General features: G+C 45.8%; 1 protein-coding gene across 1 annotated transcript in view; it reads left to right on the plus strand.

Annotated features, from left to right (window-relative positions):
• Nucleotides 1-19,764, plus strand: part of CASQ2 (calsequestrin 2) — a 66,884-nt gene that overhangs the window by 971 nt on the left and 46,149 nt on the right. Inside the window, exon 2 of the mRNA XM_047868770.1 lies at nt 1,626-2,167. Within this exon, the coding sequence (XP_047724726.1) occupies nt 1,934-2,167 (234 nt within the window). The 5' untranslated portion in view covers nt 1,626-1,933. The remainder of the gene's footprint in view (nt 1-1,625; nt 2,168-19,764) is intronic.

Raw genomic sequence — 19,764 nt, forward strand, 5'->3', positions numbered from 1 at the left:
GGTTTGGGAAACTGACCTGGAAAAGACAAGACATACATTGTTTCACTCAGAAATCTTGTTCCTGGGAAATTTTCTAAAGAAAGCAGAGATCTCTGGTGCTTGCCAATGACCTGGAAAGTTAACCACGCCTTAGAATGGCTATTTTTGGCTCCATTTTTAAAAGCAGAGAGAATTCACCCTTAGAAAGAACTGAAGGTTTTCACGTTTTCACTGATGGGTTCTCCAAGGTCCTGGCTTCCTGGACATGAAAGTGCCCTGACAGCTCCTTGTCACCCTACTTCTCAGCATAAGGCCCTCCGGATGTAGAGGAGGGGCCTGGTCTTCCTCGAGTAGGGTGACAAACCTCTTTTCCTTCAATCCTCTGTAAATGTTGTGCATGAGTGAGCCCTCACTCTTTCCAAAGCTGATTTTCCAACCAAAGGAAGACAAAACTTTGGTCCAAATTTTAAGAGCCATAGACCACTCTAAAGAGTGGAAAGACATGACTGGGCTGTTGTTTGACCAGACAGGATGGTCGAGGAACCACTTAAGAAATTGCCCTGAGTCATAGTTAAAGCAGCCAGCAGCACCTGGAATCCTCACACTGGCAGTTAGGAAGGCTATTTCAGACAAGTTGCTGATCTCTCCGAATTTCAGTTAGCTCACCTGTAAAATGAGCGCTTATCAACTCTGCCCCAATTGCCTGCTTGGTTCAAGGAGAAAGTGGACCGGAAAGGATTCACAAACCACTATTATTAGAAACTGACAAGTCTTATAATAACCTGTGTTCCACCATCTCCAGTGAGAATGAAGTAAGTATAATAGCTACCACGCACCTGCTTTGTACAATGCTTTTCCATCTCTGTGTTCCAAACCTTGCAATATAGTCATAATTATCCTCATGTGACAAGGCAGGGGGAGGAACTGAGAACCAGAGAGAGTGAGTGACGCTTCAAAGTGCATCCAGCCATTAAAAGGCAGAACGGGGATTGGAGCTGTCATCTGTCCAACTTCCAGACTCTGTGTACCAGTCTGTCTTTAATGAAGAGGAAAGGGACAAAAATGACACATTAGGGGTTAAGGTAAAAAAAGATATAACAGAGATGGTCTGTCATAATCTAAGAGAGTTTAATCTAAGAGAGTTTCTGAGGAAGACTGTTGAACTTTTACTTTATTTAAAGTATTTTAAATTCATTTTAAAATGGAGATGGATTTTCCTGGTGTTAGCAGTGTTCCCAAGAAGAGAGGATGGGGGGCAGGGAAAGGCAGGTGCAGAACGTGAAGTCCGCCTGGACTGGACTGTGTGAGCAGTGAGTAGGTAGGGGGACAGGCAGCCCACCCAGAGGGGACAGGCTGACTTCTCTCCTTAATCGAACGATTCCGAGGCCTGGGTGGCCCTGTGTACATGCAGACGTCTCCACTAGCTTGTCTCGTTTACGGTCCCATCTCTCTCCCCTCTCATCTTTTCTCCCTCCTTCTTGAGTTTCTCTTCCCTGACCTTGCTGTCCTCCTTATTCCTTGTGCACGAGTTCTCCTCTTTCCCTCCTGCCTCCTCCCTTGCTACCCCTCTGACAAACTGTATCAGCGAATCCCTCAACAGTGTCATATCTAACTTTTTTTTTATTCATTGCATGATTTATTTTTAGCCTGAGACAACTGCATCCTAAAAATGGAGTTCCTGATGAGACAGGGGCTGGGCCCAGTTATGCGAGGTATCTGGGGCCTGGCCCGGCCCGGCCCTCAGTCTCCGCACGCCTGTGTCCTGTGCCCAGGAGTACTAGTAGCTGGAGCCCAGGCAGTGGAGAGTTGGTCCTCCGGGCCCAGGAGGGATAGAGAGGAGGGACCAAATCTGCCTCTCTGCTCCCCCGCTTCTTGCAACCAGACCTCTGAGAGTCTTCCGGCCACTTTCCTGCCCTCAGTTTTTCTGGGACAGTGAAACGAAAACTGTTCCCAGATGAAGAGAACGCACCTGTTCATCGTGGGGGTCTACCTGCTGTCCTCCTGCAGGGCAGAAGAGGGACTCAACTTCCCCACGTATGACGGCAAGGACCGCGTGGTAAGCCTCACTGAGAAGAACTTCAAGCAGGTTTTGAAGAAATACGACTTGCTCTGCCTCTACTACCACGAGCCCGTGTCTTCAGACAAAGTCGCGCAGAAACAGTTCCAACTGAAAGAAATTGTGCTGGAGGTAAGCAGGGGGCATGCTGACCACCTTGTCCCAGCAAGCACGGGCTGGCCAGCGGCCTGGGGATGTGGGAACGCAGGAGCGGAGACTGTGTCCTGAAGTCCGGCTGCATTTTAGTCTCATGTGAATCTGAAGATATTTTTGTTGGAAAGCTGGAGTGTGTGAACAACGCAGGGTGGGGCCTGACTCCTAAAATAGGGACAATCGAATGTGTTGCACAATGCATGGGTCTGATTTAAAATCTGTCCCATGATGGTCCTCTTGAGTTTTCAAGGGCAATAGTCCCAGCAACTATTTTTCTGAGATAATTTTAAAAGTTTGGTTAAGTGGCTTGGTGAAATGCAATTCGGAGACGATTTTGGTTTCATTCGGTGTGCTAACTCCCCACTCTCTGCTCCCTGAACTTTTGCCGCAATCCTGGAGAGACAGGAGGCTTTTGACCTTGCTTCTCTCCATGGGTCAGCCGGGGGATGTCACTAAGTGATCTTCGTCTTTTGTGATCTGGGTTCGGTCAACATTGCACAGTGTACATGTGTGAAGATCTTTAGCTGCACGTTCGCTAATTAACGGGAATTTTTTTTTTTTTTTTTTTTTTTTGCCTCAGAAAGTTCTTGGTGTGAGTTCAGGGCAGATGCTGAAGTCAGTTCTTGTTTTATCTGCATTACATGGCCTGTCTGTTAAGCCTGGCACTGTGGGGCCCATCCTCTAATCCTTGGTGAGGGCTCCAGGGCCAAATCCTGCAGCGCCTCCTGGACAGTATAAGGTCACTTACACTTCAGGAGCACCTGTGAGTGCCAGGAATTCTAGTAGTCACCAAGATCCCTTATCAGCCCCGTGCCCAGCCCAGGCACAAACCTGTGGAAAGAGACATTTGAGAATTACAGCAGCTTGTTAACTAGCACCTCAGAAAGCTCAGCTTAATCAAATATTGTGATTACAAGAGTTACCATGTATGAAACTCGTATAGATTTGAATCTTAAAAAAAAAGATTCAAATAAACTCCATAAAAACCATGTGACATATAGTCAAATATGTTGGATACTTTAAAGTACTTCAGAATCCTAAGTGTCTCCTGATCATCATACAAGCACCTATTCTCAGAGCACTTATATGTGGCGGTCTGGTCATTACAGAGAGCTCAGGTTGACAAAAAACTAAGCATTTAGAAAATATCACCACTACCATTATGTTTAGTCTCAGGCTTATCCTGGGGGCTGCAAGTGGACGTTCATCTTGTGGGTTGCATGCAAAGAGAAAGCAGGAACAGTTTTTAGATCTTTGTGCTATCTATGGGAACATTGCAGGCTGGAAAAAAACCAGGACGTATAGCATAGCTGCTACTCAGCCCCTGAAATCCTCGCTCATATCATTGTCTCTGTCTCAAACTGCCATACTTAGTTATTGAGAGACTGAAAAAGTTAATTGAAGGCATAAAGATCCTACCCTGTATGCTCATCACTGTCTGGCAGCCTGGAACTCAAAAAGAATGCCAGTACAAGCAATGACTTCCCATTTCTGATGCCCCATCGTATTAAAACACACGTGCACACACACCTACACATGCACACACGTACACGCACTCTCCCCCAAGAATGTATCTCCCGCAAAGACCTAGGGCCCTGAGAAGGCACTTTCCCCTGGGCTCACCATCCCTTCACGCCCCTTTGATCCAAGAGTGCCTGGCAGAGACCCATAGGACATAGTTGATGCCCTGCAGGGTGCTAAAGCTGAGGTGGGCATCCTTAGGGGAAAAGGACACAGAACTTGGGGTTGGGAGATCTAGATTTATATTCTGGCTTTGCCTTTCCTGAGCACATGACATAGGGCAGGTTGCTTAATTCCTCTGGGTCTCATTTTCTCATCTATAAATATAGAAAAAACCATCATACAGGCTTAAGAGATAATTATGTAACGATAATTAAGATTTAGTGAATGCTTACTGTTTACAGAGACGGTTCTAAGCACTCTGTATATGTTAGCTAGTTTAATCCTTACAGTATTTCTGTGACACAGGTACAGTTCCCATCCCCATTTTACAGGGGGATACTGAGGCACAGAGAAGGTAAGTTGCCCAGGGTCACCCAACTAGTGCAGGCAAAGGTGGTCTTAGCCCCTGCACTGCAATATTGCTAGAACCAAATGAGACAGTGTTCAGTTAGCTGCTAGATACTCTGTTGAGGATCGCTTTGAGTCTGCCTTAGAGTTGCTCTGCCGCGGGCCCAGACCTGGTGAGGCCAGCTGTATCACACTCACGGTTGAGAAGCGCATAGCCCTGGAGGGAGGCACTACTTATGCAGATGCCCCGACCAGGCAGGAGACCATGCTCCCTTAGTGAGGATGGAAGTGGGGGGGTGGGAATGGAGGGAGGTTTTGGGGGTGTTGGGGGTACCTGTCAGGTGCAGGCTCTTTCTCAGAGTCCAGGACAAAACTGATTCCATGAATCCCATGGGTAGAAAGAGAGTGACTTAAGCCTCTACATTTTCTTCATAGTCAAAACAGTTATTTTGTCCTCTGAATTCCCTGGACCTGAGACCTGCATGAAGGGAAGTACGCTGCCTGTTCCAGTGCGGTGGCTTTAGGGGGATAAGAGGCAAGGACGCAGCCCCCAGCCAATGTCCACAGGAAGTGAGGTCTCAGCCATGGGTGGACAGTGCAGAGGACAGTTGGCTCCTCTCCTCCAGCCAGTTCAGGAAGGTGGCTTCTGGTATCTCTGTGTCATAATTCGCCACAACCTAGTACTCAGGGACACATACACAACGGAAACACAGATTTCATGGGACAATACTGATTATTATTTGGAGAAATACTTGGGTTTTTAACAAAATTCTTTTGTCTTCTGTTTTATTCTTTCTGTTCTAGTCTATTCTGTTTGTCTTCATTAAAAAAAAATATATTGATTCCAACCTATTAAGTTGATTTCATTCTGCAGTTATGAGTTGCTATCCCCCAGTTGAAACACCTGAGACATCTTTAGGGATTAGGAGCTCATGACCTGTCATGTAAGGGCCACCCCATTCTGCTAAAAACCCAGAGGAACTATGGTCATGTGTATATTTTGCCCGCCGTTCTAAGGGATGACAAGAAAAATGACCCAGAAACATCCCCCTCCACAGGGTGAGCAGGTCACTCCCTGACTCAGGGTCTTGAATGCTGATCAATCAATTTGTCTATTACTTAGAGGTTGGGTCTTGGGATAGATCCTGTGGACACAGGAAAATGAGACCCTCAGGTGGCTCTTGACCTATTATGGAAGAAGGGCAAATAAAAAACTATAGTGCAATGGGGTCACTGTTAAGAGTAGAGCAACTTAGAAGGTACTCCCAGAGCACAAAGAGCAAGGGCCCTGCTTCCCAGGAGAGACACGGAAGGTATAACAAGGAAGAACTGGTTTGTGACAACGAGGAAAATTTACCAGGCCAATAAGCAAGGGCTGGGGAGGGAACCGCAAGAGCAAGGATTCTGACAGCCCTCAGGGAACTTCCCACCCGATTTTCCTAAAATTTGCCCATGAGGGTCTCATTCCTTTAGGGGAAGATTTTTCTCCAAACACAGTTAAGCCCCTCTGAGAGTAGCAGTCGTTTAAAATGTTGCCAGTCACTTATATCTGCATCTGACCACGTTTGAGTCCTATGCGGGAACAGGGTTTGACAAGGGGGAAGAGGAGTAGGGAAAGAATAGAAAGTCACTAAAAGCTTGGGCAGAAAAAGGGCAAATTAAATGTCACCAGGTGACACCGAGCTCAAACTTCCTTCCAGTTTGGCCGGGGTCTGGCTCTGGAGGGCACCAGGGGCAGTGCGTGGTAGCTAGTTCTATAGAGAAGTTCTGTAGAGGCTGGCTGAATGGATGCCATGTTCGATGAAACGTTCTCTTTGAACACCATCTAGATTGTTCTGAACCTTTACTTCATAGCCGTGGCTTTGTAGTGACAGGACTCAGGCAGCTGGGAATCCCGATTCCTGGTTGGGCATTTTATCCACAAAATAGCACATGCTCACTTAGAAATGTTGGAATATATGGAAAAGGAAAAAGAAGGCAATAAAAGCATCCACCCAGAAAGCAACACGGTTCACGTTCTGATAGATTTCTCCCCCGTACTTTCTGTCTATATGTAAACGTACAGTTTTCAGTGGGTTTATACCAATTATACAGTTTTGTTTCCTGCTTTTTTCACTTCAGTACATTGTATTTCTGTGTCATGAAAGAGTTTAATATTCTTTTTTTTTTTTTAAGAGTTTAATATTCTTGACAAACAATGTTAAGGCTGGCCTAGCACTCCATGGTATGACCATGCATATTCTTTTTTTTTTTTTTAATTTTTTTTTCAACGTTTATTTATTTTTGGGACAGAGAGAGACAGAGCATGAACGGGGGAGGGTCAGAGAGAGAGGGAGACACAGAATCGGAAACAGGCTCCAGGCTCTGAGCCATCAGCCCAGAGCCCGACGCGGGGCTCGAACTCACGGACCGCGAGATCGTGACCTGGCTGAAGCCGGACGCTTAACCGACTGCGCCACCCAGGCGCCCCAGACCATGCATATTCTTAAGATAAGTTGTCCATTTGGGGATGCTGACACAATTTTCAGTTTTAAAAATCTTTGTCTGTTGAGGTTTTCATTGTAGTGTTAATGAAAAATTTTTGATTTTTAGCGAGATGGAATGTTCCCATAAAATTATCTGCCATTTATATTTCTTTCTCCCATGAATTATTTTTCGGTGCCTTTCCCCCATTTTCCTGTTGAGGTGTCAACACAATTATAAAGGGAGTTGCCATGCTGTATTCTGTTTCCTTCAGCTTCAGCCCAGACCATAACTGAGTTACACCACAGCAGCCAGATTCTGTTAGCCTCACCGGACTCAGGCACAGGAGGAGGACGTGCCCGGTGATTTTGATTCCCCCTTGTCCTTTTGTTTCTTGCTTCTACTTTTCCCTTGAAACTGCCGTGCAAGTTACAGCTGCTATCACGCGCTCTAGAAAGGGTGTCACAGAAAGTCCTCCAACATCACCCATCTGTCTTGGGTCGAAATACTTGAGAAGTGGTGCGCTCTAACATGGGCTTCCGAGTCAGGTAGACCTGGGGCCCCGTTCCCAAGGAAGATGCCCCTCTGCGTTCAGGCTCCATGTTGGTGACGTGGAGACGGGGGTGGTGGCTTGGCAAGAGCACAGCTTCTGGCAAACAGGAAGTACTTCACAAATACCGGCAACTTGAGGGGCGCCTGGGTGGCGCAGTCGGTTAAGCGTCCGACTTCAGCCAGGTCACAATCTCGCGGTCCGTGAGTTCGAGCCCTGCGTCGGGCTCTGGGCTGATGGCTCAGAGCCTGGAGCCTGTTTCCGATTCTGCGTCTCCCTCTCTCTCTGCCCCTCCCCTGTTCATGCTCTGTCTCTCTCTGTCCCAAAAATAAATAAACGTTGAAAAAAAAAAAAAAACACAAATACCGGCAACTTGCAGTCCACACTCCACTCTTGAGTCCCGATTTTAGACGGCCCCAGCCTAACCCTATCACTTCACAGACTGAGGACACCAGGCCACTTTCAGAGAGCTCGGGGTTTATGACACGGTGCCATGTTGCTTTTTCGTAGGCAGCTAAGCCCCAGAGAGGACGAGTGGCTTGCCCATGATCATAGATTCTTGAAGCACCCCCTCCCCATGTTCAGTTCTCCCTCTGCTCTCCCCGGCTTTGCCAGGTCCGTGCCTGATGCACTAAGCCTCTTCACCAACACCGTTTATTAACTAGACCCCTTCCACATTTTCAGTCACAGTGCAGACACTCAGCCTACCGAGCCACCCAGGCACCCCTCATGTTCAAAGCTGATACTATTAAGTGTGTACAGGTGTTTTGTGGGCGCATGCAAACAGGCCAACCCATAACCGATATATATTTATTGGATTAGGTGAAGCCTTGGGGGATCTTCTCAGGCAAGTTACTGAGCGATTTGGAACATGAAAATAAGTATCGTGAATCCCTGAACAGAAATATTAATTCACCAAATACCCACTGCTCTTACCAGACTCTGAGTAACGTTAGCATGAATAAATGAACAAATGAGCCAGTGAACGAGTGATGAACGAGCTGTGCCTTCCTCATTGTGAACAGTGAAAACCGCTTCAGTTGCTGAGGGGGAGCTAGGTCCCTTAGGCAGTCCCTAGGGCAGGCAGCCCAGGGTCCTGCAGGAACAGCCACACCATCCTGGTAGTTTCATGCCAGGTTGACTTGGTATTCCTGTTATTTTCAACAGGCCTCAGCTGGGGTGTGAGGTCCGAGGCTGCTCCTCTGTGTCCCCCTCTGGGGACCTTCTCTTCTTTCTGCTTATGGAAGTCCGACTTCCACTCACCACATGAAAGTTGCTGCCATCCGCACACAACCTGCCCAGTGGCTTTGCCCTGGGCCCTCTTAGACATTGATTGCAGGATGGTCACATAAAATTATTGGAAATGGCCTATCCACCAGGAAGAAGACAGCCTGTTGTTATGACCAATTTTCCAGGACTGGTAAGCAGATTATTTTCCAATAATTTTAGATGGTGACTCTGGCACAGATTATGCATGAGGCCCTGTGGGGCTGGGGGAGGCCGGTTCCACCATCTGTAGCAGAATCAAGGATCAGAATCCTGGGCCATGTCGGCCTCTGGGTTCTGCCACTATTTAAGCAAATCTCTTGCTGCTGCTGCTCTGACTCTACCAAGGTCCCTAACAGACCGAGCTCCCTTCTCTATTCAGAACCTAGTCTCCTAATCGATTTGCACCTCGGTGAAATATCTTCGGCTGGGAGCACAACCTCTTCAGACCTGCCAGTGCGCCCAGTGTCATTGACGTGACTCTCGTGTGCGCTTTCTGAGCATGGCCGTCCCCTTATATCTGACCTCAGTTGAGGGAGCCATGCTCAGGAAAAGCAGACAACTGGAGTTCAGAGTGCCGAAATTCCCTGACACTTGCTTTTGGATCCAGGGCAAGTCACAGATGAGCCCCGCATTTTGCTCCTCTGCTAAACCAGTCGCGTAGTTTCTATCAGTGAATGAGAAGACTTCAATGAAAGCAGGTGAATGGAAATTTCTCATAACATTATAAGAAGCTGTACACGTATCAGGTATTATTATTTGGTTATGCTGATTACTGTTTAGGAGGTTCATCTATGTAGGATGCCTAATTGAGGGTCTGAAATATATACCCAGTGCTTATCAACTGCTAATTCTCTTCACCTGTTGCTCGAAATTTAGACCGTGTTCTTGGCCGGTTGCAATAGGTCTCAACCTTGGCTGCATATTGGAATCACCACAGAATTGTTAAAAACACTGGTGCCTGGGTCTTCTCCCCCCAGATGCTGATTTCATTGATGATGAGGTAAGAGATGATATCTATGTACTACAGAATTTAAAAGCTCCCTGGGTGATTCTCGCGTGCAGCCAAGTTTACAGGCACTTGAGACTTGATGCTCAAAATGTAGAACCCAGAGCAGTTCCAGTGACATCACCTGGGTGCTGGTCCCATTTAAATGGCATTTCCCAAGTGATTCATAGGCATGTTAAAGTTTCCAAAGCATAGTACTGGCCTCTTGGGTTAGAGAAATTTTCTAGATGACCAGAATCGTGTTGTAATTGCTTGACCCTTTGTCTCTTGCCTCTCTCCAGTGCTATTGGACCGGTTAGCACACCTCTGGTTTGAACTGCTGGGATAAGTTGGTTACTGGGGCTGTAGGGATTCAAATCTGCTCTGGGTCTCACCCAAGCCTCCCAATGCACTCCCACTGTCCTCTCTGACAGTGATTCACACTTTGGACCTCCTTAAAAGGGGATGACTGGGCTCATGGGAAGCCTTACCCTACCTGAGAGGTTTCCCTTTGAGTTACAGGGTTTTCTAAGGTCAGATCAGAAAGTAATCTTCAGTCAGGGTCCAGCATTTACCTTCAGAAAGACGAAAAACATCTATTGGGCTGCTGTGTTGCATTGCCCTTTTCTGCCAAGAAATGACAAATCAGAGAACCCTAGAGAATAGGGGATACTAAGGTGTTACCATGTTTAACAGGAAACTATGAGAAAACTGGTTACAGCAAACTCGTGAGTGTTCTATAATGTGAAACTTAGCCCATGGCTCCCCAAAGAGAAACATTCACCCTTTCATTGATCCATCAAATATTCATACCCGCTTCCTTACAAAATGCAGATGGCATGGCCCCTTACAGTTAAGGAGATGTTCTTTCATTAATGCTAAGAACTCACCTTCAAAGAACTTTAGTTCTTTGCTTAAATGGCATCTTATGAAAGAAGTTATTTCCCTGACCTCCTACACAGATCACTCTCTGAGCACTCCTTTTGACCTGTCTTCCCTACTCTGTCTTTTCTCCATAGAGCTTGGCTGGCACGGTGCCCGTTGTGTGACGCCCTTAGAGAATGTAAAATCCACAAAGGCAGAGGCAAAATGTTCTCTTCATTGCTGTATGCCAGCACCTACATTAGCATCTGACTCATGGTGGGCACTCAGTGGTGTTTGTTGAGTGAATGTTAAGTGAACAGAAGAGAAGGAGGAGAAAGGAGATAACACTTGTTATGAATTTACCGTGAAGCGTACCCAGTATGGGCGCTTTATATATGTTACTTTACTTAACTCTTAACAACATTTGTTCACATCATGTGCAAAGAACTGATCCTGAAAGTAGACTGCCCAAGGTCATAAAGCTAAAAAATGGCAGAGCATGTATCAGGATTTGAATTCATGTCTGTTTGGTTCCAAATGACATGTTCCTTCCTCTAAACCAAGGAATAGCTGAAAGGGATTGCTTTGTGTTTGTAAGCAAGGCCAACTTAAAAAGGGACAAGAGTCTTTAGCTTGTATTCTGGATTCTCACCCATGCTTGAGCAACATTTAATTGTACAATTGGATTATGTTGAACCAAAATGACCAGTGTGAGCAAATGGGCTAATGCTTAGCACCTACTTGGGATTTAATAAAAATCCAGAAAACACTGGATGGATGGATGGATGGATGGATGGATGGATGGATGGAAAGAGAGGGAAAGGCAAGCAATTATAAATGTGTTGCCTGTATTGAAAATATATTTGTCCTTGATCTCTTTTTAACATTAAATTTATTCCAAAAAAGCATTGAGTGGAATAGTATAAAATTAGGTTGACTCTGTCAGATTCAGGGACCTGTTTGTCATCTTTGCTTAATCCCACTGACATAGGGGTAAAACTGATTTTTTTTAAACCATGGGACTCTCAGTCCCAACTATATATCCAGCATGGGCAGAAACTTCTGGGCTCTGTGAGGCTGACCCTGCCTTCAAACCTATTTAGCACTGGCAAATGTCCCCATGATTGCATTCCTAAACCCCAGGAGAGGAAGGCAAAATTAAGTTGCTGGAGTCGAGTAAATCTACAGATGGAATGATGTGGGAACTGTGGGCAGAGAATAGCAACACACACAGGATTCAGGTATTTCTTCCAACTGTTCACTGCCCAAAAATGGCATTCTCCAAACTTGCACCTGCTGCCCTCTGTAAAACTGGATGAGGTCAGGCTTATTTTGGTTTGGCTTTGGGAACGAACCCTCACATAAAGCCAGTCCTCTCTCCCACGATGTATAACCATGCCCACTCTTAAATTGCAGATCTCCTTAGAGCCCAAGTGCCGCCCAAATATTTGATGAGAGTTTGCTGTGCCCTTCCCAGGGGCAGATGTTGGAAAGACAGAAGTGCTATTATAAGATCATGGCTTGAGTTGACGACAGTGAAATTCTTCCTTCATATAGAGATGGAATAGAGATTCACAAAATGGAAAACACACTGTTGACTCAGAACTTCTAAACCACTGGAAGTTTCTTCTCTATGTTACTCAAGTCTGGCCATCAAATCCCTTAGGTAGACCTTCTCCCAAAGTTAAACATGTTTAAATGGAGACGTGAGATACCATGAAAGTCACCACTATAAAACTATCATAAGATAAAGCAGTAAAATAAAAAGTCAAAAATAAAATGTTTCAGAATCACTCGGTTTTTCTTTAAAAGCAGCAGCCCCACTCTCCTGTAGTTTGAGTCTCAGTGGTTGGTGTGGAGGATTTTTGTATAATTGACAGCTCGGCCTTAGCATCTAAAATGACTTCTTCCACCAAGAAAGCCAGCCGTCCAGAGTACTGAGTCTGTACAAAAAAGCCTCAGAGGCTCCCTCTTCTGAAAACTGGATGTGATTTTATCCAGATAAGCCATTTCTGTTTGGACAGCCATGCAGGAAGATGGCCAGTGCGCCATCTTGCAGCGTGCTGGGCTGGGCCGGCCAGACCCGCTTCTGAGTGCCCGCAGAGCCTGTTCCAGGAGTGCCTGCCTGCTGCCCGGTGCCCCACGCCAGACCGCCCTCTCCTCACCATCTGCTGTGTGCTGGGCATGGAGGCGGGCCAGGCGAGCCAACAGGTACTCCCTCACATGCTCACCTGCCTGTACCTCAAGGCCAAGTTGGCTCAGGACACCAAACGGATCTGACCACACTCACCCGATTTATTTATGAAGACAATGAGAGCATCCCCCAGACTCAAAGAAAAAAGTGGACACAACACATAAACGGGAGCCCTCAATATCCCCTGGCAGAGAAGCACACAGCTCGGAGTTAGACCCACCTGGTTGGAGTCCTTGCACTAGTCACTTCACTCCTCCAGCCTTCCTTTGTAAAATTAGAAACCGCAATACCTTCAGCACAGAGCTCTTACAAAGAGAAACAAGGGGATGCGTAAGGCGACTGGCACATGTTTGGCGCACAACAAAGGGCTGTTCTTGAAACTATTGGGTACGTGAGAGCATATTGCTGTCCCCACGCTTTGGATATCCATGCTATTCGTTGTCATTAGCAGATGCTAGCAGAACAGACACTGGTCAGACATTTGATACGGTTCAGCCAGGCAGCAACAGGCTTCTCTTCTGCTTTTCACCACACGCTCTGGGAGCGACAAGTCAAAGAGCTCCTGGTCTGCTCATTGTTTTATCTTTAGGAAGCTTCTCCGTCAGCTGAAGCACCTCTTGCATTGTGTGTGTGTTTGTTTGTTTTGGGATGAGGTGCACCAAACTATGGAAGTTTTAGTTAGAAAACGGCTGGTCTCTGGGGCCCCATTGGTTGAGCGTCCAACTTCAGCTCAGGTCATGATCTCATGGCTCATGAGTTCGAGCCCTGCATCAGGCTCTGTGATGACAGCTCAGAGCCTGGAGCCTGCTTCAGATTCTTGTCTCCCTCTCTCTCTGTCCCCCACCTCTTGTGCTTGCGCTCTCTCTCTCTCTCTCTCTCTCTCTCTCTCTCTCTAACATAAATAAAAACATTAAAAAAAAATTAAAAAGAAAAGGGCTGGTGTCTCTTTGGCTTCCAGAACATAGTGACTACTTTGGGGGACTCCCTTCTAAGGCAGGCTGAGGAGGGAGCTACCAGAAGAGGTCAGGTCCGGGACTGCCAGATGTCATTTTCACAGCCTCTGGGGCACAACAGAACCCCACTGAGAACAAGGTTAAAGGGCGCGGCCTGGTCCCATGTCAGTCAAAGCCATTTTTTTTTTTTTTAAATTCCATTGCAGCAATGTTTTTAGTGTGAAAAGGAAAAAACCTGGCCTTTCTCATTCAGTCTGTATGGACATCGCAAGATACTATGTGATAAAAGATTGTGATTATAGGTTAGAGGCCATTGTAAGCCGTGGTTCTCAACGTGTGGGCTTGGGACCAGCAGCATCAGCGTCACCAGGGATGCATTTCTCGTCATGAATGCAAGTGCGTGTCACAAATCCCACCCCAGACCTGATGAGTCAAAAACTCTGAGGTGGGCCCAGGAAATCTGTGTTTTCACGAGACCTTCCTCCAAGTAATGCTGATGTGGGCTCGGATTCACTAACTACCAGCTCAATGTCATGGTGTTGCCCCAAGTGACTTTAGAGGGAACAAACCTTCCTTAAGCACTTGCTGCCATGTAACCTCTACAAGAATGAGATCTCATCTGTAGACTAGAAAGTTGAGATGGGAGAAGTTGTGACCTGCTCAGAGTCTCACAGCTGATGACTGGAGCCTGGGTTTCTCTAAGACCCAGGTGCAGGAGTAGAATGTAATGGGTGAGAGCCGGGCCTCTGGAGCCACGGTGTCAGGTCGGGAACCCAGCTATGTTACTTAAGCACTGTGTGGCCTTAGGCAAGTTGTTTGACCTCTCTATGCCTCCATTTCCTCATCTGCAAACTTCTACTCTTATGTGGCTTTGGGGAAGATTCAATAAGATAATTCATGCAAGGCCTTGGAGCATAGAACAAACACCCAATGGGTGATACTTTTATTATAGTTGCTATACTGCTCTCAACATGGTAGAGTGTAAAACACACAGCCTTGGCCCTTGGGTTTCTTCCCTGGCATTGAGCAAAGTGAGAGCCTCACAGTGCCAATAAAACAGTCAACAGCCTCCCTCTTACCCCAATAATCAGAGGCCACCCATTCCAGCCCCAACAGGCCCCAATATTTACTTCACTCTCATAAAATAGCTGTTCCATTCCCTTGCCTGCCCCCCGCGTGGAGACATCACGTGCAATGCCCAGCTATACATAGCCCGGGCCTCATTTGAGGGTGGTGGAAAGTGACAGGAGATTACCGGGGATAAACATCAGCTCTCCGGTTTCAAGGGAGGACACACAGTTGTTGAATTGCTTGACACGTTGCCAGATGGTATCAGGGACAGTGGGTGAAAACAGTTTGCTTCTTGGCTTACATGGGAAGAACAGGATTGCAGCCAGGGTATTTTTAATGACTGGCCTGAGGGACGTTCACTTGGAGCAAAGATCAGTGATACTTTTCCCCAGGCTCCTCAGTCCTCCCTTTTCTTCGAATTCTTGACTTTGCAGAAGGTATCCCCCACACACACTCAGTTCCCTTTAATGGAGCCACTGTCTTTCCTCTGTTACCCCATGCCTTCCCCACCTTCCCTCTGACCATGAAATGCAGTATGAATGTAACTTTCTTCAATCTGTCCCTGGAGTTGAGGCATGCCACAAAGGGACTGGACTTGGAGGGACAAATATGGGGCCCTGGTGTTCCACATATGCTGTCCTGAGGCCCACGGGACATACCCCACACGACGTGCCCCCCAGTGCTGCTGTGCCACTCTCTCCTACCTTTCATGGGCAAATTTCTTAAACAAGTGATCCACACCTGCTCTAACATGTCCTTGCCACCCACTCAAATGCTTAACTCCCAGTGCTTTGGCTCCTGGCCCAGCTCTTCTCTAAAAGGTCACCAGTGACTTACCAGTCCTGATAGGAGACCTCATGGTGGTCCTACTGTCCGTGACTCCTCCCTGCAATATTCGAACCGACCATCTGCTTCTTCTCAAGCCACTCTCCTCTCATGACTTTGGAGTCACTATGCTCCTTGTCTTCTCTGATTTCTGCCCCCCACTCCTCTCCACCTCCAGAGCGGGCTCCTCTCTCTTCCTGCTCTTGCCTCCTATGAGGTGGTCAGTCTTTGACCCTGTGGTTTCCTTACCCACTGTTGTCCCTGAAGATGCCACCCACCCTTAAACTTCCACCTCTCACCTCCACCACTCCATTTGGGCCCTCTCCCCCTGAGCGCCAGCTTGGCACCTCGAGCTCTTGGCTGGACTTTGCCATGAACACATTGCATCTAAATCCAAGCTGAGAACCCTGCCTCCAGTTCTGGCATGCCCTCCTGATGCCATTGTTTTGTCCTTCACCCCGTTCCCTGGCTGGAGACCCTGGAGTCATCTTGCCTCCTCTTTTTGTGTGGTCTCCCTCCCTTCTCTCTCCAAAGCCATGGAAGAGTGGCCAGTCTGATGGACTCTTCGCTTGTGGCATCACCACTCCATCCACTGCTGCTGCCTCAGTCTGAGATCAGTCATCTCCCATGCAGACAATGGCATCAGTCTCTCAGCTGGTCACCTTTCCTTTCCACTCTTCTTTCTGTCTGTCCGGGCTATGCCCTCAGATCAACCCTCCTCAAGCTCAAACTAGCCATATTGTTCTCTTACCCAAACACCCCCAACTCAGAACTGCTCGTCCTAATATTCACATCCTTTACACTCTTTCTCTCGTGTACCTTAAATACACCACTCCATTCAGTGCCCTCAAATAAGCTTTCTGTTCAAGTAAGTCAGCCTCTTCTACACTCACTCTGCACGTCTGCATCTCCAAACCTCCACTTCTGCCATTTTGTCTTCCTGAGATGCCCTCGCTGCTCTCCTCTGCCTATTCACACACTCCTCCTTGTTCAAAGTCTAGTGGGCCTCTCCTTTTCCAAGCAGCCTCCTCTTTCATTCGTTCATTTACTTTAAAAACAAATGGTGTTTTTATCTACTAAAAGGTAGAGATGTAGTTCCAGCTCTTCTGATATTTCAAGGAAAGTCAGAAATTTCCTTATGAAATTTCCATATGAAAGTGCTTGATTTAGAAATTTGTGCACCATATTGTAAAGATGGTACCTACCATAGCCCCTTAAAATTGCAATTTATAGGTTACTTCATGTGCAACATGGATGTGAAATAGTAACATTGAATGTGCGGATACAAAAGAGAGTAACCATTCTACTTTTCAGAACAGATTTTGGCTGTATAAATAGATTTTCCTGAAAATCAGGAGTTGAGTGTGATATCCTATGAATTTGGGATTTAAATGATAGGCGAAAAGTATGGCAGTGTTTATCATATCTTCATTTTACAGATGAATTCAGTAATATAACACTTCCATCAGTTAATGTAACGAGATGACTTCAGTATATCTTATTTTTGTTTTATGAAAATATTCAATGAAACAATTATTATTAAGATATAACTGCCATATAACATTGTATTTGATTTAGGTATACAATATAATGGTTTGATACATGTATATATTGTGAACCGATCACCATGGTAAGTTTAGTTAACACATCCATCACCACAAATAGTTGCTAATTTTTTCCTTGTGAGAACTTTTCAGATCTATTCTCTTAGCAACTTTCAGACATACAATACAGTATTGTATACATATAGTTATATATATATATATATACAGTACAGTATTATATATATACAATATAGTATTATATATAATATAAACATAGATAATATATATGTAAATATGTATAATATGTATATAAAACTATACCCATTATGCTCTATATTACACCCCCAGGACTTATTTGTCTTATTAGTGGACATTTGTACCTTTTGACCCCCTTCATTCATTTCACCCACCCCCCTCCCTGCCACCCCACCTCTGGCAACCACCCATCTGTTCTCTGTATCTATGAGTTCAGTTTTGGTTTTTTGTTTTGTTTTGTTTTTGGATTCTATATTTAGATGAGATCATACCAAAAGCAAGGAACTAATGTTTTTTGAGATCCATTCTGGTCAGGTACTATACTGAGGAGAGTATGGGGAGAAAAACAGAAGTGGACAGAGAGCTGACAGGCTATCAAATGAGTAGGTATAGACAAATGATTGTGTAGGTTGAGGTATGCTTATGAACTGAGAAAGAGGTATGAAGGAGAAGCCCAGGCTTCCTTGGACAAGAGTACAGAAGGCACCCAATTCAGACTGGGGGTCAGGGGATGCCTTTTGAGAAACTGACATTTACGTGTAGACTTCAAGGATAGTAGAAGTTGATAGGGGTGCCCGGCGGCTCAGTTGGTTAAGTGTCCGTCTTCAGCTCAGGTTGTAATCTCTCAGTTCATGGGTTTGAGCCCCGCATCAGGGCTCTGTGCTGACAGCTCGGAGCCTGGAGCCTGCTTCGGATTCCGTGTCTCCCTCTCTCTCTGCCCCTGCCTCTCTCTCTCTCTCTCAAAAATAAATAAAACATTAAAAACAAATAAAAACAAAAAGAATTTTTAAAAAAAGGCTAGTAAGAGTTGGTGAAATATGAAGGAAAGGCTCTTCTTGGAAGAGGGGTGGGGGCGTGGAAGCAGGGCACATTCGTGCCTTTGTGTGACTAGAACCAGGCATTTCTGGCAGACAGCTGCGGCCGGTGCCCAGCCTTGGGCGTGGGGACACAGCTGAACGAGGATACCCTGTATAAAGACCTCCTGAGGCAGGAGACAGCTTGACGTTTTGAGGAACTGAAGAAGAGGGTATTAAGTAAGAGGCTGAGTGGCCCCAAATGAGGTTGCAGAGGCAGGCAGGCCAAACTGGGCAGGGCCCTGTTGGCCACGTTAGGGATTTGAGAGTTCATTCTGAGTGTGTGGAAGGTAAATCCACGCTGCTTATCACAGCCCCCACTAGGCTCTGCATGGTTTGACCTCCTTGCTCACAAGCTCTAAGTCTCCATAACCCTTGTTTTCTTTAGTACCTACCAGGTAATTTTTCATTAGCTTCTCCCTTAATGAAATCACACGGTCCTTGATGCTCTAACGTGTCTTACACACTTTTGTTTAGCACGTACCTTGATCATAGCAGGTCCTCAATTCATAGTTCTTGCTTTCTTTCCATTCCAGTCCATTCGGCTTTGATCCTTTGGAATTGGCACAAGGTCCAGAACCTTATCCAGCTGTCATAATATTAAGAACAAAATATAACATTTATTTGGCACTTACCGCATGCCCAAAGCTGTGTCAACAACTTTGCATGCATTATCTCATGTAATCTTTACAACAGCCTTGTGAAATAGGCTGTAATCATCCATATTTTATAGCAGAGTCACAGCACGTAGGGCCAAGTCAGGAATCCAGGTCGCTGATGCCAAGTGCTGTATTCTTAATGACTGGGATAAACTATTTAAAGAAGAGACTCATTAATTCATTTAAAGATGAGATCTACTTTGATTCCATCGATACAGAGGTAACACTGGTGTAATAAATATCTATACAATGCAATATAAAGTTAGAGAGAAAGGGTATACTATCATATATGCTTCTTTACACTGAATTGTGCATATTATTTAGTACAACTTTTTTTTTATGAAGTTAGTTTTGTACTCAAAAGAATCATCTGGGGTGTCTGCACGGTTCAGTCAGTTAAGCGTCTGACTCTTGATCTCAGCTCAGGTCTTGATCTCAGGGTCATGAGTTTGAGCCCCGTGTTGGACTCTGTGCTGGGTGTGAAGCCAGCTTAAAAAAATAAAAAAATAGTAAAATAATAAAATTAAATTAAAAAAAATAGAATCATCTGTGGTCAAAGCAAATCCTAATGTTTCTGGAAAGAATAAGCATTGCACCAGTGCCCAGGACTGCATATGCCAACCAATAAGAGATGACCCCAGTCTCTAGGACAGACGACAGAGAAGTAACCAACCAACCAAACTAACAAAACCAGCAGGGGAAAGATGATAAGTCAACAGGAGAAAATTGCAGTCAGATGGGATGAGAGTATTCCAGTTTTCTTGGAATTTAGGAGACATATTGACTCTATTTTTTTCTCTTCCTCATGTTTGTAACTCTTAATCACTGTAATTAGTGACAATTGCCTCTTCCCACTTTGGCTCAGCAGTCCCTTGAACTTATGAAGTGCAGGGGCCCATCCATCCATTCATCCAAAGCATGCCGAGTATCTCTAAGGAGCTAGATGAGAGACCCAAGGCACAAAATGGGGTCCTTCCCCTTAGGGAGGAGAGATGGACAAAACAGAAGAGACTTAGACATGACTCTGACTGCAAAATAAGTGTCAGAGAGCCACGCCCC

This window comes from Prionailurus viverrinus, chromosome C1, assembly GCF_022837055.1.
Source record: "Prionailurus viverrinus isolate Anna chromosome C1, UM_Priviv_1.0, whole genome shotgun sequence".
NCBI lineage: Eukaryota > Metazoa > Chordata > Mammalia > Carnivora > Felidae > Prionailurus > Prionailurus viverrinus.